General features: G+C 46.0%; 4 protein-coding genes across 11 annotated transcripts in view; 2 read left to right on the forward strand and 2 right to left on the reverse strand.

The window, feature by feature from the left end:
- The first annotated feature begins 1,048 nt into the window (after positions 1-1,048).
- On the forward strand, positions 1,049-3,561 carry LOC117642288 (ras-related protein Rab-23). Its single transcript, XM_034380327.1, has 5 exons — positions 1,049-1,194; positions 1,659-1,780; positions 2,600-2,842; positions 2,935-3,113; positions 3,187-3,561. The coding sequence occupies exons 1-5, from the start codon at positions 1,162-1,164 to the stop codon at positions 3,309-3,311; spliced, it is 702 nt and encodes a 233-aa protein (XP_034236218.1). The 5' UTR covers positions 1,049-1,161; the 3' UTR covers positions 3,312-3,561.
- A 134-nt stretch (positions 3,562-3,695) lies between these two features.
- Positions 3,696-11,797, reverse strand: LOC117642837 (SUN domain-containing ossification factor). The gene is made up of 13 exons (XM_034381419.1): positions 11,433-11,797; positions 10,938-11,121; positions 10,722-10,843; positions 10,351-10,648; positions 9,994-10,231; positions 9,676-9,908; positions 9,400-9,573; positions 9,111-9,320; positions 7,827-9,035; positions 7,496-7,747; positions 7,157-7,412; positions 6,796-7,077; positions 3,696-6,707 (listed from the first exon to the last, which is right to left on the reverse strand). Exons 1-13 carry the CDS (start codon positions 11,483-11,485, stop codon positions 6,298-6,300), a joined length of 3,921 nt encoding a protein of 1,306 aa, XP_034237310.1. The 5' UTR covers positions 11,486-11,797; the 3' UTR covers positions 3,696-6,297.
- Positions 11,678-13,009, forward strand: LOC117642840 (UPF0449 protein C19orf25 homolog). Its single transcript, XM_034381431.1, has 2 exons — positions 11,678-12,043; positions 12,208-13,009. The coding sequence occupies exons 1-2, from the start codon at positions 11,749-11,751 to the stop codon at positions 12,411-12,413; spliced, it is 501 nt and encodes a 166-aa protein (XP_034237322.1). The 5' UTR covers positions 11,678-11,748; the 3' UTR covers positions 12,414-13,009.
- LOC117642838 (solute carrier family 12 member 5) overlaps positions 12,923-24,151 on the reverse strand; it is a 114,190-nt gene continuing 102,961 nt past the window's right edge. For 6 of the 8 annotated variants that reach the window (XM_034381420.1, XM_034381422.1, XM_034381428.1 and 3 more), the window contains 9 exons: positions 23,371-24,107; positions 23,107-23,296; positions 22,825-23,040; positions 22,635-22,742; positions 21,905-21,958; positions 19,949-20,050; positions 19,386-19,477; positions 18,669-18,808; positions 12,923-18,531 (listed from right to left, as the gene is read on the reverse strand). In XM_034381420.1, coding sequence (XP_034237311.1) covers positions 18,440-18,531; positions 18,669-18,808; positions 19,386-19,477; positions 19,949-20,050; positions 21,905-21,958; positions 22,635-22,742; positions 22,825-23,040; positions 23,107-23,296; positions 23,371-24,107 — 1,731 coding nt within the window. In that variant the 3' untranslated portion in view covers positions 12,923-18,439. The remainder of the gene's footprint in view (positions 18,532-18,668; positions 18,809-19,385; positions 19,478-19,948; positions 20,051-21,904; positions 21,959-22,634; positions 22,743-22,824; positions 23,041-23,106; positions 23,297-23,370; positions 24,108-24,151) is intronic. The other 2 variants (XM_034381423.1, XM_034381425.1) reach the window with 2 other exon arrangements.

Consider the following 24,151-nt stretch of genomic DNA (forward strand, 5'->3'; position numbering starts at 1 on the left):
GCCGGGCGAGCCGAGCCGTGCCACGTCGTGTCGTGCCAGGGCGTGTCGTGCGTGGTCGGCGCCGTGCCGTGCCGCTGCCGGCCCGGCCCGGCCGCGGCCTCGACGGCGTCCTGGACAGCCCGGGCCGTCACCGGACCGGAAGAGTGACCAACAGCGCGGCTTGGCGGCGGCGCATCGTCGCGTAGAAAGCAGCGCGCGGAAAGCATTTTATTTCTTTTCCCTCCTATTTGCCGCTTCTTTCCCTTCCGCCGCGGCTATCTTTATTTATTCCTTTCGGCGGAGAAAACCAACTGGCGCCGCTGCCTGGTCAGCAGCGCCGCCCTATTAGCTGGGACTTTATGGCGGCGGTGTCCTGTTGCTGTTTTTATTGTTGTTTTTTGTGCGTGAATCTGGAACTCAGTTGTTTATTTTTGTTTGATCTGATGGCGGGACGATGATGCCGATCGCCTGACGTGACGCCACTGCGAAAGGATGGAACGCGCCCACGTGGCGATGCCTCGATGCCTCGATGCAAAGGCAAAAGCACCGCGGCGCGTCGAACAATGGCATCGTTAACCTCCCGCGACTCATAGAGCAGGCCGAGTCCGAAGCGTGCTTTCGTCGCTCCGTCTCTCTCGCACGCGTGCGGCGCCCCGTGAGGGTGCGAGAGAGACGGAGCGACCGCCTCGGCAGCGCTCTGCGCAGCGCGCACCGCCGCGCCGACCGGTTCCGGCGAGGCAGCGAAGACGCCGCCGACCGCCGCAGCGCGCCGCGCCATGAGCTGCGCCCTCTCGCGGCGTGGCGCGTGGTGCGTGACACGCGTGGTGGTGCAGTCCGGCGGGCTGTCTCTCTCGCACCCGCACGCAGCGCCCCATGAGAGTGAGAGAGACAGAGAGCGCCCTCTCCGAATCGACCTGCTGGGTGATCCGCGGCGGGGCGCTTTTAATTAGACGTTGTTGCGCTGAAACGGGCGGGGCTGACTGCGATGCGATGACGGCCCTAGTTCTGGGGCGTCTTTCGCGTTGTTGTTGTCGGTGTTGTTGCTAACTTGTTGTTGTTGTTGCAGGGGGGCGTGATGCGGCGGCGGTGGGGGCTCCGGCGGACGCGCCACCGGGAGGGAGGGTGCGCTGCCTAAGGGCTGCCTGAAGGGCTGCCCGACGGGCGGCAAAGGCAGCCGCAGCCATGCGCGAGGAGGACCTCGAGGTCGCCATCAAGGTGAGGGGACGCAGTGGGCTGGGCTTTCCCGTTTACGTGGATTGTGTTTCGCCGAGGCGGCGCCTCGGAGTCGTTTTCGTCGCTCTGTCTCTGTCGCACTCATGGGGCTCTCCATAAGAGTGCGACGCAGACAGAGCTAGCGTCGAAACGACCCTTTGGAGTTCGTCCGCGCGGGCGCCGCGGTGCTGAGGGCCCCGTCAAACCAGTCGGCGGCTAGAACAGCTTCCAATCGCGTGGCAACTTCTCGACTGGCGAAGGAGAGAGAGAGAGAGAGACAAAGAGAGAATAATTTATGAATTTTCGCCGCCGCCGCGTTATCGCGATGCCGCGGCGTCGCGTCGCAATTACGAGGGATAATTACAAAGGCGGCGGAAAATCGGTGATTCCTCTCCACGGCTAGAGAGAGAGAAAGATAGACTCCCCGCCGCCACACTGCCTTCTACGTCCCTTCCTCGCTGTTGCAGGTGGTGATCGTGGGCAACGGGGCGGTCGGCAAGTCCAGCATGATCCAGCGGTACTGCAAAGGCACCTTCACCAAGGACTACAAGAAGACGATCGGCGTGGACTTCCTCGAGCGTCAGATTGAGTGAGTAGAGTACCACACCACCACACCGCAAGTCGGCAGAGCGGAGCGGAGCCCCTGCGGGGTAGGCCGGCCCGTCGAACAGCCGTGCGCCGCGCTCGGGTGTGTTGCCTACGCCGCATTGCCATTACCATTAAGGGCTAGACCACACACGGTCGTATGCCATTTCGGGCACGAGGCGGCTCAGTAGGCTCAGGCTCAGCCTCCCCCGCCGCTCCCCGCTGATACTCTTTAGTGTTCTACTGCCTTAACGAGGTAATCCATCTCTGGCCTCGCCGAGCGGCTCACACTCCGAGCCACGCGGAGCCACGCGGAGCCGCGCTCGCAGTGCAGTGACGAACTTTCACACGAGTCATCAGCGACCGCCTGCAGAGCGATTCCGGAGAACCGCGTTTCGTCGCTCTGTCTCTCTCGCACCCCAGGGAGACGACTCTGTGGAGTCACCCCGCTGGCCTGACCCGCGCGTCGGGCTGAGGCGGGCTAGGCCTACTCTTGGTGGTGTGCCGTCGGTGCCGTCAGGGGGAGTCCCTGGCCAAGGGCCCGGCCGGCCCGGCCCATGACACTTCCGCGTGGTGTAGGGGCGCAGCGACCTTGCCGGTACGTTGACCCCCATCGACCCTTCATCGCGCGGGGGAGGGGGGAGGGGGAGGGTCGGACATCGGCGGCCCGCCGACCGGCTGATGGTGTCGCAATGGCCCATGTTGGAGTGCGACAGAGTGGGCCGGCCCCGCATTGACCTAAACAAGGCACGCTGCCACCTCACCTTCAGAGGTGATTGTTGTAGATAAAGGGAGGTTTTTAACAGTTGTGATTTTTTTTCAGGCTGGACGGCGAGGAGGTGCGCCTGATGCTGTGGGACACGGCCGGGCAGGAGGAGTTCGACGCCATCACCAAGGCGTACTACCGCGGCGCGCAGGCCTGCGTGCTGGCCTTCTCCACCGTGGACCGGGACTCGTTCGAGGCGGCCACGTCGTGGAAGATGAAGGTGGAGGACGAGTGCGGCGACATCCCCACCGTGCTGGTGCAGAACAAGGTGGACCTGCTGGACCAGAGCGTCGTCGACCCGTAAGCACCCGCCTTTCTGGCGTTTCCCTACGTTTTGCTTTCCAACCGCTTGCGCCGGATAGGCAACCCTGTTGACACTTGTCCTGTTCCAGGGAGGAGGCCGACCTCCTGTCGCGCGCCCTGGGCTGCCGCCTCATCCGCACGTCCGTCAAGGAGGACGTGAACGTGAACGCCGTGTTCAGGCACCTGGCGGCGTGCTGCCTGCAGGAGATGCGGCAGCAGGACGACGACTACGCCATGAACGGCAACGGACTCCACCCGCTCACCATCAGTACGTATTTCCGAGCACTTTCGACATTGCGTCACACTAGTCAAAGCGTCATTTCCCCGTTTCTGTTGCCCAGGTGCGTTCGGACCAACAAATCAAAATGGCAAATCTCATCAAAATGGGACAATAATTTTACGCTCTGGGAAGCCTAGAAGACATCGCAAGAGAAATGTTCTAAAGAACGCCTGTCGAATATTATGATGATGCCCTCATCAGTGCTCATTTTGCGCGGAGCGCACGACGCTGCCCGTGCCGGGTGGCGGCCCGCGCACAGGTCACTCAACCAATTGTACCTCTTCTTAGGTTCACATGATGGGATGCAGTCAAACTTGGATTGTGGTCCTGTTCTTATTGTGATTTTTTCTGCATAATTTTAAGTGCATTGTACATTGTTTATTTCTTTGATACATATCTGGATTATAATGAATAAAAAAAATATTGGTCAAGTTAATTTTTTTTGTTTGAGTCTGTGTACCACCACCTTACTTTTGTCATTCAGAAGACAGGCCCAGGCCCAGCCTGTTGGTCCAACCATCTTCAATTGTGAAAAAGGATGTTAAAGGATAAATAATGGTAGTCTGTCACTTTCCAGTATTCTTACTATAATTTCAAGTCTAGGAACATAAACATAACACAGTTTGACAAAACAAATACTATCACTAAATTACAATTATTTGTATTCGAAGTATTCAGCCATATCATGACTTCAGTATTGAGTTTTGGAGATCTTGACACAATTGGAACATAGAGAACCTCAGTCAAGACAATAAACTGAAAATAAAACACAAATGCCATTCCGACAGATTTTACAAGTACAGCAAGCAACACCATGACATTCAGTATAACCAAGAGAACTATAGAACAATTTTTACCCACATGCTACAGGTTGAGGCTTAGCATTTAAAACATCCATACACATTATAGAGTGACTCATTTATCAGGATATGAATGAATTCAACGTCTTACAAAACATTATATTGTCAACATGGTAACAAGAAATACATATACTTGGTCTCTCACTAAGTATCTCTAATGTAATCAATCATCAATTACATTGACTACAGTCTTGAATACTCTAACTTGATTACGATGATAAATGAGGAAAAATGCATTTCAAGAATCAGGGTAAGGGGGAGGGAGAAACCATAAACAGAACATGTACGAAAAAAGTGCATGGTGCGTAACATATAAACAGAAATAAAAACAACAAAAAAGTGGCAAAATGGGGGCTTCAGTGCAGTGAAAATACAATTTTTCACCCAAGTTACAATCCAGAGAACCACACAAAAATTTACAATCATTACTTTGGCAGCCACATTTGCACAAAAATCTGATGGGAAGGAAACTTGGAATCCCACTGCCTCTCAGAGAAGATTAGTGGTTTCATGCAACCCTCTTGCTAAGGGTTTGAAGACAATAACATAAAAAGATAAACATCATAATTTCTTGACACAATTAAAATTATGCAAGTCCCTGATTTGAAATAAGTATGCTGATGATTAAAAAAAAAAAAAAGACACAATGTTTTTCTTTTTGGTAAATGCAAATGAGAGAGATAGAGAGCCACTAATGAGCAAACTCCTTTGAAATTGATATAATCACTAAATGAGGAATTCATAACCCCATCCAACACTCAAATAAAATTCCTTAGTTGACATAATTATGGTAATCAGATCACAAGTGCCTGGCAATCAGCAAAGCAAACAGCTTAGATTGTCAAACAATCAACATATGAAAGTCTGCTTAAAGTACATACAAGCAATACTGCAACTAGGCAGCCACCAAACAATAATTATTTCATCTAATATTGGACCCACTGACATTTCAAACTTTAAGTAACTATGAACGATACATTCAAATCAAAAGTTGAATGGAACAACCACCAGTCTCCAATGTTCACAGCCATATGAATTGGTGCAATAAAGTAATATAGGACTAAGGTAAATTTGTTTGGGTGAATTGTAAGTACATTCACAAAGCTTCTTAATGGCAAATTGATTGCAAACTTAACATTTTGAAGGGGAAAAAAACAAGAAGCAAAGAAATTTCAAATGAACTTGAAATGTGGTTCAAGAATAATGATGTAAAACCCATAGGTACTCTCCTAAGTAAAGTCAGCAAAACTTTTTTCTGGCCCTTAGTGCATTGCAGACCAAAACACAACATACACACAATTTTTGACACCATTTTAAGAATGAATTTATTTTTAAATCAGCTAAGTGCTTGACTAGACAAATTCCAGACTGTGATCTTCTTCATAGGATGGCTCTTCATCATAGTGAAACATGTGACAGGACAAAAGCAGCCTCAATAAAGCTCGTTTCTAATAAATAAATAATAAATACATAAATATATCATCATTCAGTGGATTGTTATACTCTGTCAATGCCCATAAAGAGAAATTTCCTTAACTGTTCTCTTCTCCTATTAAACCTTAAAGTTTATACAGTTGAACACAATTTCAACACAAAAAGCAGTGCCCAGTAGAAAGTGAAAACTGTGGGAATGAAGGTCAGCAGTACGGTTCTCTCATAATTCAATAAGGTACTGAAATTATCAGAAGCTTGAATGTGACTACTCTCTCATTAAACTGACCCTATTTTTACAAACTGAGGCAATAAAGCTCCAAAACAATAATCTCAATATTAGAGCTCACCCCAAGGAATGTTAAAACATCCATAGTAAATGAGAATACAGGATCACAGCATACAGAGACAACAATTGAACCAATTATTGAATCTTTTTTCCAGCCCAAGAGGGAGTCTATCTCTACCTAACTAAAAATAAATATTCAGAGTGTGATTACATACAACTGAAAATTATGCATTTTACACTAAAGTGAAACACAACACAAAACTGGAATTTTTGCATGCATTTCATAAAAGCTGTTTCGATTGGTTTTCTGAAGAAATAAAGAGAGGGACGATTCTTACAACATCCAGTAGACTAAATCAGCAGAATCAAGTCCCACAACTGTGGTCAGCAGGAACTCTCCCTTTCTTTTGTAACATAAAAGAATAAAATAATAAATCAACACAAACATGATCACATTTAGAATGTTATTTACACTCATTACAATTAGAGGAAGAAAAATCCGGTCTGAATAGACTAGAAAAGAACACCTGATTGGCAGGGAAGACCACACAAGAGAGTAGTCTGATTTAATTACTGATCTCTTTGCATGAAATCAGAAGAATTTCTTCACCATACTCTTCAAACCACCCTTTTTAACAACTTTCTTTTTCTTGTCACTTAATGCACTTCCCTGATTGTCACTTTGACTACTATTACACACAGGTTCAAGAGAATCCAAACCTTTGCTTCTACTTGACTGACCAGAAACACTGCTACCACTGTCACCTTCATGATGACTCCAAGGTGGACTGTTGAAGAGAAGCTGAGATTCAGCTAAGTTTGAGGACCTGCGGTTCCTTAAGGAGGTAGCAGTCTCTATGTAGGTAGCAGGTATCACAATACCATCAAGTGGTTCTGCATTTCTGTTCCACAATGATGATAACTCTGGAACAAGAGCTCCTTCACTGATGCAATCATCTCTCTCAACTTCCCTCATTGGAGAACTTAACATGCCTGTGTCACCTGCAACACAATGCTCTTGTTATCAAAAGGACCTGTTAGTTATAAAAATGCTCAAAAAGAAAAAAAGATAATAGAACTGTAGACTTGCCATCAATGCTGTTTTTACAGTGTTCTGAGGGCAGTGAAAAAGAATGAAGAGGAGCTGAAATTTTTCTAGTAACAGCTTGAGATTTCTCTACTTGAAGTTGAGCGAGGTTGTTGCTGGAAGATGACTTCATTAACCCTTCCTTTCTGCGCTTCTTCTTCCGGCGCTGTTCTCTAGAACCTGTCACTGAAAACCAAGAACTTGTATCGTTGCCTTCAGGGGTGATATCTACCCCCTCTACAATGACAACATTGTCATCTTGGAGTAACAAGTCTTTGTAAGATCCTAATAAAAAAGGAAAAAGTAATTAAGAATTGGACATTATACTATCAACACAAAAAATGACAAACATTGAAAAACCCACCAGAAATTTTAAGAGCCTCTTCACTTGGGCGCCTTTTCCTAAGGTCACTTCGACTGCCACTGAGACCATCAAGTGAGCTACGTCTCCTCAATTGTTTCACATGCGACTTGTTAACTTTCCTCCACCCAGTGCTCCATTTGCGTTGTGGTCCTGAGGATACAGCCTCACTCTCACTATGGAAGCGGCGGCACATCCAAACAACTACACCAATCATAATCACCTCTATCACTATCAACAGAAAATGTTGACCAATCACCTGGTGGAAGAATAAGCATAAATCAGAGGGTTGCTTCATAATTGATAATGTTAAATTGAGTTCTCTTAAATTGAATAACTTACAATAACCTTATGCTGCCAGCTATCTTTTTCAGTCTGATGAGATTCTAGTGTAGCAGTTATCTGGATAAGTTGAGTGCGTAAGAACAGAAGATCACTATCTCTCTGCTGCTCCCTGTCTTTAGATCTCTTTACTTCTTCCTTGAGCAGATTAAGGGTTTTATTTAATGCTCGGCTTAGTTCTTCCTGTTTCTTGTATCGCCGGCTAAGTTCCTCCAGATACTGTCCACTTAATGACATATTGCGTTCCAGAGCCTGAAAGAGAACAGTTCAAGTTAGGAATAAGGGAAGCCAGAGATAGACACAATCAGAATGGGGCTCTATCAGTATTTACCTTGATTTTATTGGACAGACGTAAAAACACTGATTCTTTTTGGGCTTGTTGAGTTGGGACGCGAGTTTGCGTAACGACACTGCTTGATGTAGTAGCAGCGCCACTTCCAAAAGATGAACTGGTTTCAGTAGATGTTTCTTCATTGTTATCAAGAGCTTTCATTTCCATGATGAGTGCTTCTAAGTCTTTTGACGGCTCTTGATCATCTGATGCTCCCGAGTCAAGTCCAAAAGACACATCGGATAAATCTTTATCTCTGTCTAATGGTGGTACTTCAAGAACTGGCTGCTCAGGGGCTACTGCTTCATGAGGTGTATCATGAACCTTTTCAGCAGGTGCGTTCATTGAAACTAAAACCACAGAGGGTTCCACATTCACATGACTTTGGCTGCTGACAGTTGCCACAACATCTGGCATACTTCCTGATTTTTGGACAGGGAGCTGTGGTGCCAATCCATCAGGTGAGGATATTTCTTTTGCCTCCTCTTTGGACAATGTTTTAGTAGGTTTTATTTCTGATGCAATTGATGAGAATGACGTCGGTCCTGGTTGGCTTCCTGGAAGGCTTGTTGAAACATCAGGTGTGTGTAATGAAGTTGTTCCTGATAGAGAAGGCTGACAGTGCGCTAGAGTAAAAGATGCATCTACAGAGCAGGTTTGAGGTGCTTGATGCTCAATTAACAGATTTTTCAGGTCAGAATCTTGAGATGGTGAATTCAAACGCATATTCTGGTATGCTTTAGCGGCTTGACTATTATTTAACACAACTTTGCCCTCCGATGCTGCGAGCATATTGCAGAGAGCAGATATATACTCTGCAGGTAACATGGCTGCCAAATATCCAGCTTGATCTAATTGGTCTTCATTTCTGAGACGAAGGGGAGCCCCTGAATTTCGTTTTGAAATGAAATCCAGGCCATAGAATGAACATAGTTGGCTGTTGTTAATCCCATCAAACACAAAAGGAGATTCAATAAGAGCATCAAGATCTGAAGAGTGGCAGCTGAGGAGATGGTAAACTTGATCAAAGAAATCTTCACTGCAGTTATTACAAACAACAAGATGACGCAACGTATTGCAGTGTCGAGGAGCCACTCTGTAAGAAGGAATTAATGCAGTGCTGTTCTTGGCATCTATGGTTTGACTCTGATTTTGACTATCACCACTCTTGACTAGAACTTCTGCAGCTTTTCGGACAATTGTAAAGACCTACAGGTAAAATAATAAAATTAGAACCTTATAAGTGGCGCAGCAGAGAATGCACCATTAATGACAAAAGCTTACCGCATCAGTGGCATGGCCAAATAAATTTTTGGCTGGTTTACCCATATCTGCACCAATTGGTTGTTCATCTTCATCTTCATCATCAATGTCATGAATAGCACTGTGCACCTCATTCTCTGTTTCAAGCACTTCAAACTCGCTGGTACCATAAACTCGGATCAATGAGGTACAACAAAAATGTTCTTTACCATAATGAGAGTTGAATTCAACCTGAAATAATTTTTAAGTGAAAGGGAAACGGTCCAAAAGTCATGTATGATCTAGTACTTTTAAAGCAAATGCAATGTACCTTGAGAAATTTTCCAAACAAGTGAGGGCTAAGATCAAAGCTTTGAACATTTCTTTCATCTTTGGCTGTGAACTGTCCAACACTATTCCATTCTCTGCTAGGATGATTGTGACTCAAATATACTGAAAAGTCCTTAGGTGATGATGAAAAGAGCTCAAAATTTGCTAATTCAATCTGAAAAAAAACAAAAAAACAAAAAAAAAAAAAACTATCACATAATCTTATCTTGCCACGAGTAACAGTGTGAAATATTGACAAGAAAATAATTTATGTCACCTGTTTTGCTTGAATGGCTTCACATAGCTCAATTATAAGCCACATTCTTTGTGTGCTACACCTATTGATGAGATACTCATCCTTAGAATTTGACAAGACACCATTAGGATATTCTGCCTCAGGATTTGCAGCAACAATTTTAGCACCACAGTCCGGTGATGCATAATTCTTCGATCTCATTTTGCTAGGGGCTGGTCCACGTGATTGAGGGGGGCTGGTTGTTTTATTTTGACCTGCAAGATTTTTTTTTTATCAGCATGAACCAAAACGATAAACTTTGAAATACAAACTACATTGTACTAAGCAACGGGTAGACACCTTTCTTTTTTTCTGCTTCTTCTAATTGCTTCTGAGTCCATTCACTGAATGATGGTATTTCTTCTTGAGGAATTTGTGGAACTCCAACTAGATCTAGAGGACTTCCAGCTGGGCTGGGAGGAGAAACAGCTGGTTCAGGTGGTTTGTTGGGGCCCTGACCAATTTGCTGAGCATTTTTTTCAGCATCAACAATGATTGGGTCTGTTTTTTCAATAACTTTTGGAATCTGCTCCACAATCTAAAATACACAAAAGCCATTCAGTTAAAAATAACTTAAGAAAAAACAAAAAAACAAAAAAAAAAAAAACAAGTGCTTGATAAAAATAAAATAAAATTGCATCTGTGCTTTTAACTCACCTTGGGCTCTGCTCTAATAACTGGAGTCTGTGGTGAGTCAGAGCTCGGATTTTTGGCACCAGTAGTTGTGGAATCAGTCTTCTCTGCTGGTTTGTCTTTGGGTTCAGCATGATCAACATCACTGGGCGGCAAAATAACAATGGCTGGGGCGGAGCCTGCCGTGGCATTTGCACTAGAAGCCTTACCGCCATCGGCATCTGGTGAAACATCAGCAGAGGCAGAAGAGGCCAGCTGGTGGAGATCTGCAGAGGCTGAGTCTACGAGTGATACAACTCCAATGGTGACTGGATCTGGAAGACTACATGACTTATTAGTATAACAAGACAAATTATCCTCTAAATGCAGAATAAATAAATTGGCCAGGTACTTACTCTTGGCTTAGAGTCCCCTGATTTAGCACTCCAGCTAGTTTTTCACTCACGGCAACATCAGCAACTTTGGGTTTCGGAATATCATCAAAACTTGACTGTATTTGGGAGGCTTGTCCAACGTTCTAGAATAAGGGCACAAAATACATCAATAAATCACTCAAAATGTAACTTAGTGGCAACGCTTCATTAACAAGCAAGAGAGATGATGAAACGTACTTCAGATATTTCAGCCGGTGCATCTTTGAAAGCATCAGGTGGCACTTTCTCAATGGTTGCAGTTTTAACTGAGGGCACAGCATCCAGTTCAGCTTCAGCAGAACTGTTGTTTAAATCATGGTCAATTGTGGTTCCTGCACTGGAAGCAGGAGCTTCAGTCTTTGCGACAGAGTTTGCAAGGCCGCTAAAATAGAAAGAAGTGTGCAGGAAATTAGAAACAATCAATTGCAGAGGGAAATAGGATTCCAGATTATCATGAGATAAATAAATGAGGTAAAAGCTGGATAAAACTGACAGAAAAAATAAAACAGCATTCAACTTTTTAATTTTGAATTGAAAGTATAAATTAAGATGTCACCTTTTCGGCGTGCATTAACTGAATAAGAAAAATAGAATTAAGTTTAAGGCGAAAACGGGTGTTAAGCACAACATTTCAAACAAGGAAAAACCCAGGTTTCGTCAAACTTTAACATGAAATAAAGCACATAACCCTACCTGTTGATAATTTGCAGGATCACCACATAAAATATGAGCCGACAAAACTTCATTTTAAATTGAGAACCAGTATCAAAAAATGACACATGTTTACACGACAGCGCACTTCAAAGAAAGCAAAGTGACACTTTCGTCAGGAAAACATGCACATATATATATAAAAATTTCAAATGACGTGTACTTCGTAGATTGGGCGAAACAAAAGACTACTGTTGCGAAGCTTGAAATTCATTGCAGCGCGAAGTTTAAATAACTTGAATAGAAAATAATATAGTTTTGACTCATGTGAAACGCTTGCTGATTATTAGGACAGAGAATGATCTCATGTGGAACTCAGCTAAGTCTTGCACGTCTAAATCGGTTCAAACTATCTGTTAAAACTACTTCTGGCCTTCAGCTTTCTGCTAGCTTATTCGCCACATACGCTATTTGCAGAAAGTATTGTTTATGTTGTCAGTGGTTACGCCAACAATCTGGCACCGGAACTAATATGTTTACGAAAAAGAAACCTGACATTCCTCCTAGACCGAAAATTCCGACGGTGGAACAAATAATCGAGGACATCGAACACTCTTCTCCTGATGACAGCTTGTTTCAGAGATCATTCGCTGGTAGGTGAAACAATATTAGTTTTCTTGAGGTTAAGGCCATATCCATTTTGGAAACAAAAACTTGAAAACAAGTAGAAACTTTACGAAAATATGGTTACACTACATCATATTCAGATTTTCAATGAGTAGCGTCAACCGTGTCTATTTTTATTTGCGTATTGCAGGTGACGTGAAACAAGACTTACTCGCTCAACAAACTGAAGCGGACACTGTTTACACTATGGTGAAAGAATTTGTAGATATTAATACTAGTCTTAAGGAAACACTTCATAAACTGCAGGACCAGAATGAAGCTCTGAAAATAAGTGACCTTGAGTTAAAAGCTATGGCTGAAGACATTCGCAAACAAGCTTTGGATGCTCTTCAATGACAGCAATTTTCATACGTGTCGTAAAACATTGAAGAGATTCATGGACTTGTGCAAAATGTGATATGTATACGGAAGCACCTGAAGATGATGTAATAGAGTCTAGATTTGTGATAGTGTCTAGATATCTATTGTCGAGAGGCTTCTGTGAAGATGCATTTTTATCATTGTAAAAATTCTTTTTGAGTAAGTTGTTATTTTCGTTATGCTTTTTTTTTTGTTGATGTTTGTACGTTGAATGTTGAGCTTTGTTTTGTGTTTTGAATGGGGTGCAATTCGGCCTCACTGATACTTGGTGGACTGATGTAGTGGGCCAAATGCATTTCAAAGGCCAATCAAACTGGCCTGGGGCATTGTTATGATGTGCTGAGTCCTCTGCCCTCTTTACATTTGCATCTGGTCTCTCATACCAAGCCACCTAGGCGCGTCACTTTGTGTGACTTTTCTGTGTCACTTTTATTTCTTGGCAGGCTTTGTTTGAAGTTGGGATGTGATTGACAACTCCTGCAATCTTACTTGTCATCAGGGTTTTAATAATTATAGTAATATTCATGTTGTAGAGATAGAGATGTAACACAGATAAAAGTTCTAAAATTTAATATACGATTTCAATCAATGGTACTTCCCAACTTTCTTTCTACATAGCATGTTAAGTTCTTGAAAACTGGTAATGACAAACATTTCTGAAGATGAGATTAAAACAGATAATTTTTTTTACACTGGCACACAATGTGAGCTACGACAATGAGAGGCACAATTCTTGAACATGGCATTTACACCAAACAGAAAATAGGCACACTATCATATATTCTCACATACACACTCTGGCCACCACCTGGCTAAAGATTCCCAAGTGCAATAAACACATTGCAGTTAAATCACATATCTAAAGTGAATTAACATACACTTGTCACTTTATCTCAGTTACGAAAGAAGGAGATTTACAAACAAGTCATGAAATATGAATCAAGAAAAGAAAATGAAATATTAAAATTTTCGTCCATTAGAATGAGGCAATATGTCTTTTTGATTGTCCTCTATCATGCAAACGAAACAGTCATAATACTATCTGTTTCAGGAAGGACTGGAGAGTTGTCTTTCAGTAACACTGCATTTTGATTACTGTACAATTCTAAATACAACTGGATCTGATGACAAGACTACAACATTACTTTAAAACAGTGCTTTCCACTTGTCAAATTTCTTTCCTATCTCATGTGAGTGGTTTGTCAATAGCCAAGATATTGCCTCTTTAACCAAAGTAATTCTATAGCTACATCCCTAATTTTTGTCATGCTCAGAACCTAGTGCAAGTTAATCAAACAGACACTAGTTAAGTGCTCACGGAAATACTACAGAATAGATTTAAGTTAGTTAACTGATCAGCTGGACGCATTGTTGAGGAATCAATGTTATATTTTTCAAAAAAGAAAGATTTTAATGTTTCATCTTCTAGTGAATTCTTCAAAAATTGGAGCATGAACAATTCATCCAGTATAGTTGCATACAAAAATTAGTCGGGTTAATAAAATATTGAAATTTATGTACAAGACAACCTCATTAGGACTGTAACCAATCTCTCCCGGTAAAAGTAACCGCATAGTAGCCTTGCAAATGTTAAAATTTAACAAGTTGTCAAGAGTTTTGCTGAAATTTGCCTTTGTCAAACGATGGAGGCATCATGTGCCACACAGTATCACTAAAGAATGTGCAATGAGACGGTAAATATCTCTTAAGGAGGTTGTCTTGTCTTTGGTGGCTCCAATTAGCGAGTTGGTGATGAGGAACTGTTGATTTTCAGTGCAAGTCAAAAAATTTGGAACTTTGCCAGTACAATGACCTTTTTAAGTTTCCTTTGATTGCGTTTGTAAATATTTTAAGAGCAATACTCACAGATTGAAAGGAACGCTTGGTAGAGTACATACTTTTTGAGCTCAAGTGTTAAAGAAGGATACGCAATGTTACAATCAAGAATAGAACATTCTTTGGGCTGCTCCAGGGCATTATTTGTTTACAACATTGTGGTGGGCCAAACACATCTCCTTTCTTGCTCCCGTTCTACAGCAATGTTAATAGCTTTTGCATAGGGTTCTTTGCATTTGCATACTGTTCATGTTCATACATCTATGAACATGTGGGCTTTAAAGGCACAAGGCAGCCTTGCTTTATGTATTAGCTTGCACCTTAACCTTCTAAAAATTAGAAAATTGTAAACACTTACAATTTTATTTTTATTTCCAGCCTGCATTGCTAGAGCTGCAGGGATTTTAAAAGCCGTGAGATATTTTCACATGTATAAATAAAGTTAGTAACACCATAGTACAGATCCCAGCTCCGCACATGTTATACATATCTCAATTTTAAGAAGTCCCTCCACAAGTTTGAAAATTGGATAACGGTAGGTGCTTAAAAGCTCACCATCTGTGCCTTTTGAAATTTGAGTAAGGAATTTATGTACCACAACACAAGAATCTTCAGGTCCAATTATAAATTCTCATTGATCAGTATCATTGCAGTTGTGTCTCAATACAGATCATATAAGCATAAGTAGAATTTTACATTCACATTTCTCACTGACAGTATTGGGACAGCAAATCCAATTTCAGACTCCAATCAGTCTTTGTCATGATGCAGTCATGATAAAAGTGTTGGGATTGATAACTATAAGGTTTGATCAGAGAGCTTCTACAAAATGAAAATTATCACAGAAAAGACTTGAAATGAAACAGCGTTCCTCTTTCTAGACATTTCTATTGCTATGTTTTAAGTTTCAAGTTCAGTATTTATCTGCTGATCCATATAATGAAGCCTCATAATCAATTACCTCACATAACACCATTAAAAGACCTTCCATTATTTATTTTGGTGGTGTATGGTATTGATGCTTTGTGAAACCTTCTTTCCTTTCTCAAACCTCTGAACAATAATGAGGGTATGTTGAGAGCACAAAAATAGACTCAATGAAGCAGAATTTTAACATCAAACAAACAAATTGAATTAAAAATAACTTTCACGATTCATAAATAAATTTCATGTTGCTTTCAATGCTAACAACTATAAGAGCTTTCCTTGAACATAGAAAATACACTGATATTAATACAAATCCATGAAAAATATACTATTACATTCTTTAACAAGGGTGTGTAGACAACTTTAGTGTAGCCAGGTGACCATTTGGCTGTTTAACTGTTGGTAAATTATTGTTGAAAGAAACCATGTTTCAAAGAAGTATCTCTCATTGATAGGAGGTACAAAGGAGTACTGAAAACCCTAATTGTATTCCAACAAAATACTGAATTGGTATTTGTTCATCTGCCTGGTTTCTTTTTGAATCTAAATGCTGTCACTCACCCTTACAACAAAACATAGAGAGAAAAAAAAATTCAACAAAGACTGAGCAACATTTCATCACTAAGAAGTTATTCACAAGAAATGTGAAAAGAATGTAAATTGAGGAAAATCTCTATTCAACTTATACCTCTATTTCACTGATCTCTCTTTATCATTGCTGCCGTAAGCCAGGATTGCAATCAAAAGACTTTCGAACAGAGATGCTAAGGAGACTGCATTGAACAAGTCAAAATATCAACTTGCTCTTCTTTCTTTTTCAAATGACTTTTTTGTTTCTCTTGCTATGCCCAAATCACTTGCATTAGGACTTTTCTTATGTACAGTATGGTAAAAATCAAAGGAACTTTAACGTGCATCCTCTTTAGTATTTTGGTCATATCCATTAAAACTTCATATGAGCCACAGTTGTCAGTTCGAGGCAACTGGGAGCAATGCATTTTGACTCTTTCAATATATGCTGCAATCTTCTGCAACACTTGGTTTCAAAACATGCTCATTCCATAGGTAAGCTCCTCTTGGCAGCATCACATACAATTGCCTGCTCTAGCTCAATATGGCTTTCCTTGCCAACAAGAAACAAAAGGTTCACATGAACTCTTCAACGTTTCAAAAATTGTTTCTTCCTAGAAATTTCTTGTGCCACAGTTTATGCACAAGGTAAGTTACTTTTACAGTCAGAAACAAGCAAGACTAAGGAAATGATTTTTCTAAATACAATGGTTTTAAGTAACACAATTTGAATCAGTATCATTTCATAGGCATTATGAGGTAATTATGGGCTGGGGCTGGCAGAATGGCAGGAGATCTGCTAGCATGGGTAATAGTCTCTGTTTTTCTTTCAGAATGAAAACCTACTGACATCAATCTGAAACAAAAGCAGTTTGGTTTTCTCTCATATAATATGAGACCTTAAATTATTCAATAGTTTGATTTTTATGAACAGCGATGACCTTGCTTTATTTGCTTTCTTGCAGTGCTTTTTTGGTGGAATTTAGAACATTCCACCATTTGAATAGTTTTCCTACTTCTTATAGAGAACAGTACAAGTGCTCCATTAATTACATTCATTAAAAGTATTTGGTACAATATGTACACATGCTCACTCTCACACATTTTCTCTATCTTTCATAATGCAGTAGTATATGAATCTTTATACTGTTTCAACTGATTCATATCCTGCTGCATATTTACATGCACACAATCATATCCACATGGTACAAACCTAAGCAATACTATTTATATATATATAACAATTATGGTATTTAAAATCTCATGTTCTAAATTAACTAAAATAAACATACGCCACATATATGAAACTATTGCTGGAATGAGTAATAGTTTGTAAGAAAAGGATGTTGCAGATGGCTTACTGCTGTCACTGTGGTTTTTTTTTCCTGGTTCTTGTTTGCGCATGGTTTCTACAAGTAAAAATGGAAAATTAAAAATCTTTGTGGACTTCTCACAATCACAATATTAAATCTTTCTACTTCAGTATGTGATTAAAGTAAGATCAAAGGAGAAGCAAATTCTACAAATCTGACACACCATAGTTGAAATTGATGTACCACATATTTATAAGGCTTGATGGGTGACTTTGATGTTCAATAACATTTTACTTTCACTAAGATCACACAGCTGCGAAGAAGCATGAGCATTATCTACATGCGTAGTATTTATAAAGATTTTCCTACAGCTACAAAACTTTACAGTTATATTAATATCTTGTCACATATTTCTTAGTTTTATTTCATGGTAGAAGGGGGACTAGGAAATGTCCAAAAATCTAAAAAAAATAAAAATAAAAAAAGTCAAAATTAATAATTGAAGCTCACACAGAGCTTTTGAAGTAGATCCGACCCATACTTGCTTAAGAATAGAATACAAAGGAGTTGCTTGCAACACCTTAAATTTTGATTTTAGAAAGTTGATATCCTTAATGAATTTAAAGAGAGTTCTAGTGAAGAATGCTGTAGGTCAGCAATGAGTGCTGTACAGTAAAAATCTGACTAATTAAAGATATAGCTAAGTGAATGCTCATAAACATCCACTAAACCTAATGAACACTACTCTAAAATCGAGATTAACGGTAAACGAAGTAGAAAAGTGAGCTTATTTCTTAATTCTCAAGGAAATGAATGACAACAGTCACACAAGAGGAAGGAAAATATCCTATAATTTATCTAGATGAATCAGATGTGATAAAAATAAATCAGTAATGGGTTAATCCCATTAGTCACATTTTCACAGCATGCTTTTTGATGTATACTAATACTAGTGACAACAGTGGCGCATCATATTTGATTGCTGGGCCTCTTGCCCAGTTATGTTAGGCCTTGGCAAATTGTGTTCAACACAACAGAGAGCTACGTCCGTAACGCATCCAGAAAAGTTGTGACCAAATTAAATGAAGACAGCTACATAGGAATCAGTTCTAACATAGATATCAATTGACAGCAGACTGGCACCGCAGCGCACAGCGCAGCACAGCGGTTCCTGCCCACCCATACTGCATAACCACTCCTCACCTTTGCAGTACACACATGGTCTAGGATTCTGCATTCTCTTTGGCTTATTGTGAGAGTATTTAAAATCACAAACTGTACAAGTTCTTCGAAAGCCGCGAGCATCACCACGGCACGAATCACTTGGGGCGTCGGCAGCAGGCAACACCAAGCGACTCATGAGTAGATGGTGATGACTTCCCGACCTCCTCCTCGCACCATCAGGACTTTCTCCAGCCCTTCTGTCAAGACTTCCAGGAATTCCATATCTGTGAGAAGAGTTAAGGGAACAGACGGACCATTTTTACCTGGAAGAAAACACGGAGCAAGCAAGCACAGGGAACCCCCTCCCAGACGCGGGCACCAAAGAAGTAGCCAAGGCAATGAATACGCAACGAAAGGATACAGTTAGCCTCTTTGTCGATGGAAGTCTCTCTCGGAGGCCCGGGCAGGTTTATTATAACGAGCTGGGCGTCGTGCGACTTGTTGACGATGACCTCGTTGAGCTTGACGGCAGTGTGCATCCGCCGGACGTTCCCTTGGTCCCTGCAACAAAGTGGCTCCGTCAGCGACGACGCTCCGCTCACAGTGACACACGACGTGGTGTTAGTGATGAAGCGCGTTAGCAAACGTCAACGCTAACACACACACTGCAGGGCCATGGCAGAGGGCGGGTTGGTTGTCAATGGGAGGAGCAGCACACGACACTCGAACGCCATGGAGTGAGGGCTGGGGGCGACATGCCAGGGCGCCAGGGGCAGGGCCTGGGCCAGCACACAGTGTGCCACACACGACTCACGGCACGGTGATGAGGGGCACAGACAGGTGGGCCGTGGTACCCGAGCCCGAGCCCAGCGGCAGGCCCTGAGGCTTGCCCAGGGGCGGCCTGGCCAGTGGCGGCCGGGCCATGGGCCTGCTCAAGGGGTGCTCTACGGGCTTGCTGACGGCCAGCACGGGCACTTTCAGCTCGATGGTGTTGTTGTTGTTGTTGGCACTGATAATATAAACACGTGGAGATGTAGACAGGGGGCTCGGGGGGACGCGGGCGAAACGTCATGTCCTTCGGGGGTCTGCTAAGTGAAGAAAGATTAAAACGCACGGCGGCGAGGCCGCGCATACTCACAGCGAGAGGGGTGCGCGTTTGGGCGCTCCGGAGCCGTCGCCCTTGCTGGGCTTGTCTCCTCTCGAGTCGTCCGCCGCGTGGCCGCCGTCCTCCTGCAACACCCGAAGCACGCCGATGAGCGAGGAGCGCTCCCGCCGAGGACGCCGAGGACGCCAACTGGAGCGGAACGCCGGAACGGGGGCACACTGTGCCACGCCGTGCCGCCACTTCGCGTGACGGCGACACCCTCGCCGACGTCACGTGCCCGTCAAGGGGCTGGGCCGGGCTGGGCCGTCACGCCACGCGACGGCCACGTCCAAGAGGACGTTGGGGACGTGCAGGGCGAGGCACGCGCGCCAACGCGAGGCACGCGCCGCCCGCCCCGCACGGCGCGGCCGGGGACCTTGTATTAGTTACGAGGCTCTGCGGGGCGGAGGGCGGAGTGGAGGGGCTCAACTTACCGGGTGGTCCGCGGGGGCCGCTGGACTGGTCCGGCGGGCTGCTGCGGCTCCGCCGCGTCGCCCCGCGTCCCCACCGGGCCGTGGTGGGGGTGGGGGCCCCACTAGGGGAGGGCATGCACTTACCTTGTTGGCAGGCCCGTCCTCGTCGTGCGGCTCCTGGAAGCGCACCTTGGTGGAGGTCTTGGCGTCCACGTTGTTTCGGTGCAAGTCCACTATGGTCTGGACCTGCGTGTGCAACGAGGCAAGGCGTTAGGGTCAATGCGGGGCCATGCGGTGTGCGGGCGCCCCTGGGCGTCCCTGGGGCACCAGGGCAAGGAAGGGCCAAGCCGTGGGCCAAGCCGTGGGCCAAGCCCAGAGGATTGGCAGGGAAGGCCGAGGGGTTCAAGCGCCTGGCGGCCTGGCACGGCGGGCCGTGCTGCGGGTCTTTTCGTCGCTCTGTCTCCCTCTCTCTCATGGGGTGTCCCGGAGGGGCGTGAGGGAGAGAGAGCGAACAAGGCAGACCCGCAGGACGGGGCACGTTAGACTTCACACCCGATACAACACCAAGCTGGAAGAATTCTCAAACGTGTTATTCAAACTTTCCTAAAAAAAATCAAAAAAATATTGACGAAGTTTTTGCTTGATGGCAGATAAGACAGCCTGTCAGAAAGGCGACAGGATGTTTGGTGTTTCCCTCGGGGTGGGCGCCGCCTGGCGGAGCGTGGCGGTACTAAAGCCTGTCGCACCGCCAGGCGGCCACATGCGCGCAGGACTACACATTCACACGCTCGGTTAAGAAAACAACACAACTATCGTGAGAGCAAAGGGGTTGTTTATTTCTCTTGATTAACGGCTAGTTTAGATGAAAAGCCTCTGATTGAATGCTCTAATTTAAGAACGATTCGGGTCATGAATCTCTATTGATGACTCCAGGATCCAGCAGTTATAGTGAAAGCCGGTCCGGAGCCCGCCGTGCTACGAGGACCCGAATCGTGACTTAAATCAAACTCTGCTCTATTTAAGGATGGAGATGATTCGCTCTCCGTTCAGAAAGGGCAAGTTGCCAGTCCGTCCGCTAACCGCACCAGAGGGCGCGTGGCGCGTGGTACCGAACACACATTGGAAATGCCTCAGTTGAAAAAAACAGTGCAATCGAGACAGGCTCTGGCATCGCGCCTTTCTGAACGCGTTCATGCACTAAGCGAAGCGGTCCGGGACGCGTTCGCCTCGCCAGCGACTCGCCAGCCAATCGGAGCGAGGCCCTCGCCTCCCGGGCCGCTGCGGCGGATGAATCATGAATCATGAATCGAAAACGAGAAAAGGAAATAGGATGCCACTACAGCGGAGTGGAGGTGGGGTGCATGCCAAGGCCCGAGGGTCGGTCGGCCGGGGGAGCCCCCTGCGGGGTAGGCAGCCGGGCGGCCTCGCCGCATGTCCGCTCGGCGGGACGGCCTACCCCGCGGGGGGCTCCGGGGGCCGGCCTGGGCCCCATGGGGCCGCCTGGAGGAGGCCGGGTGGAGAGGCCGACGGTGGCGGCTTAGTCGCTACACGACTATCGAGCCGGCTTGATGCGTGTGTCGCACAGACACATGAGTGCGACTGCAAAAAAAAAAAAGAAGTTTGTGTGTGACTGTGTTTTAGCCGTGCCGTGACAGCTCTAGAAGTCGTGCGGCTGGTTTGTTTTCGTTTGTTTCCGTTTCCGGGGGTATCAAGAAGGAGTGGGGGTTGTAGAGAAGAGAGCCAAGCGTACATGGTGATGGTGAGAAACGAATGGCCATGAGAAAGAACAAAAAAAGAGCGATAGAGTGTCCCTGGGCCGATGTCACACTGGGTCACATTAGTTTACTTCTTAGTTTACCTGGCAGTTTCGCCATGACTAATGTGAGAACAGAACCTCCATTCCTTTCATCTCGTAATTGCGTATGGGGGCGGCTTTTTGATTGACACCAAGCAGTGCGAAAACTCTTTTCGGCCTGACCGAGTGACCCAGTGCTGCAATCCGCCCAGCAACATCCTCTAGAAGGAAAATTAAGAAAATACGCCACAGCTCAGCTAAACACCAAACACTGAAAGCAGCGCGGTGCGGCGCCGTGTACCAACCAGTGGCTGATTTTCCTCGGACGGATCTTCGTTGAAGTCTACAAGAGTATGGACCTTCAGATGTTCCAAAAGAAATAGAAAAAAATGGGTTGGGGAGGAAGTAAAAAAAACATTCGTCAGTGAAAACGTCCAGAACAACACAGACACAACATTTTATAGCAACACATGCGAGGTTACTGACGCCGAATGACTCGAAACGCACTGAGGTGACTTGGTTACATCTTTAATGTGCAAAAAGTGCGACATTCTGTGTTGCACTCCGTGACTTTGAGGGAGTGTTCACCGACCCGCACACACAAGTATCTTACCTAAGACTCCCGGACCGGGGCACCGGACCCGAAACCATTCCTTTCGGAACCCAACTTGTAGAGGGCGTCACAACGAGCTGCGGAGAGCCGACCCACGTCCCGGGTTCGAAAGCCTCCTCAGCCTAATTTGTTCAAAACGCATAGTCCCTTTACGTCTAGCTGCCCTAGAAGCTCGGGGTAGCAGGGTCCAACCCAGGTCGAGCTGTCGGGGATCGCTATGGAAGCCTTCTAGGGGGCAGCGCGTAGCCGCGTAGCTGGCTGGTGTCGTGAACCAAACCGGCTGGGCGAGGGCCTGGGAGTCGCGCTACTTCTAGGCGGGGGGCACCGCGCCGCCAGCGGAACCAACCGAGCCCAGCACTACGAGCACCGGGACAACCGCCCGACCTCGTCGACGACGTCCAGCACACTGCAAGGCCACTTACCACGCCGAGGCTCTCCTTCTTGTTGAGCTGCAGCTCCCTCAGCATCGCGTTCCGCTGCTCCATCATGAGGGTCCGCTCGTACGTGTACTCGGAGATGTCGCTATCCGTCTGCGGAGAAACTCGGCGTTAGGCAAGGCTGGGGCTGGCTGGAGCCTCCAGGTTGGAGGACGATGCACGCCGCAAGACTTACCATCTCAACCACCTCGACCTCGGCGTCTATCCGCAGGTGGTACAGGAACGTCTTGAGGTCCTTCTTCATCTGGATCGAGTTGTCCTCGAGCTGGGCCACGGTGAAGATGCGCATCTTGCAGTTCTTCCAGGTGCGGTGTTGCTTGAGCAGGAACGGCAGCAGCATGAGCAGCCCGCCGTCGTGGACGATCCACCACACGTCGATGTTGCCGACCACCTGCGGCAGGACACACCGTCAGCGCCCAGAAGACCCTCACCGGGAGCCAGGCCGGCCGACGCGTACCTTTTCCGTCGAGTCGGGGAAGAAGTTGATGCCCTTGGGGACGAGCAGCGCCATCCTGGCGGCGGACACGGTGCGCACCGTCTTGAGGAACAGCTGCCAGGAGCTGTCGTCCTCGGAGTGCCGCCAGGAGTAGGGCCAGCCCAGGATGACGGTGTTGGGCTTCATGCCGCCCAGCCCCGTCGTCTGCACCCTGGAAGCGGAAGCGGAGAGAGCATTAGCAAGGCGACCGGCAGCAACGCGACGCGGCGACGCACGCGGACTCACAGGTGGCTGAGGCCCTCGCTGATGTCCTTGGAGACGAGCACGTCCACGAAGCCCTTGACGCGCTCCTCCCCCATGGTCTTCTGCAGGCTCTGCTTGGCCGCCAGCGCCTCGCCGCAGTTGGACGTGTAGCCGCCGCGCAGCACGGACACGCACACCGTCAGACCCTTGCCGGCCTTGAGCTGCGCCGCGAAGGCCAGCTGCTTGCGGTACTTGGGCACCAGGTCCTGGGTCATCTTGGTGAGGATGAGGATCTGCGGGCGCCAGTTCTTGGTGTGCGGGGGGCCCTCCTCCAAGCGCAGCAGCGAGAACCGCGCCGCGCTCAGCGCCAGACCGCGGATACCGTCACCCCATTCCTTCTCGGCGCCGCGGTACTCGATGTACTTGTAGATGACGCCGGCGATGAACATGGCCAGCAGCGCGTAGTACCAGCTGGTCATGAACATGACGGCGATGCAGAGGCCCAGGCCGCACAGCGACATGGACCAGTGGTAGTACTTGAAGCGGGGCCGCCAGTTGGGCGTGCGCAGCAGGGTCTGCACGGCGCAGGCCAGGTTCACGAAGCCGTAGCACATGAGGAAGAACATGGACAGCAGCGGCGCCAGGTAATCGACGTTGCCGAGCAGGATGCCGCACTGGCAGATGACGACGGTGAGGAGCAGGGCGCGCGTGGGCTCGCCGCGCGACGAGGAGACGGCGAAGGGCGCCAGGAAGGGGATGATGCCGTCCTTGGCGATGGCCTGCAACGAGGGGAGGGGTGAGACACACGCCGAGCAAGGCAAAC

This window comes from Thrips palmi, unplaced genomic scaffold, assembly GCF_012932325.1.
Source record: "Thrips palmi isolate BJ-2018 unplaced genomic scaffold, TpBJ-2018v1 HiC_scaffold_16, whole genome shotgun sequence".
In the NCBI taxonomy this organism is placed as follows: Eukaryota; Metazoa; Arthropoda; class Insecta; order Thysanoptera; family Thripidae; genus Thrips; species Thrips palmi.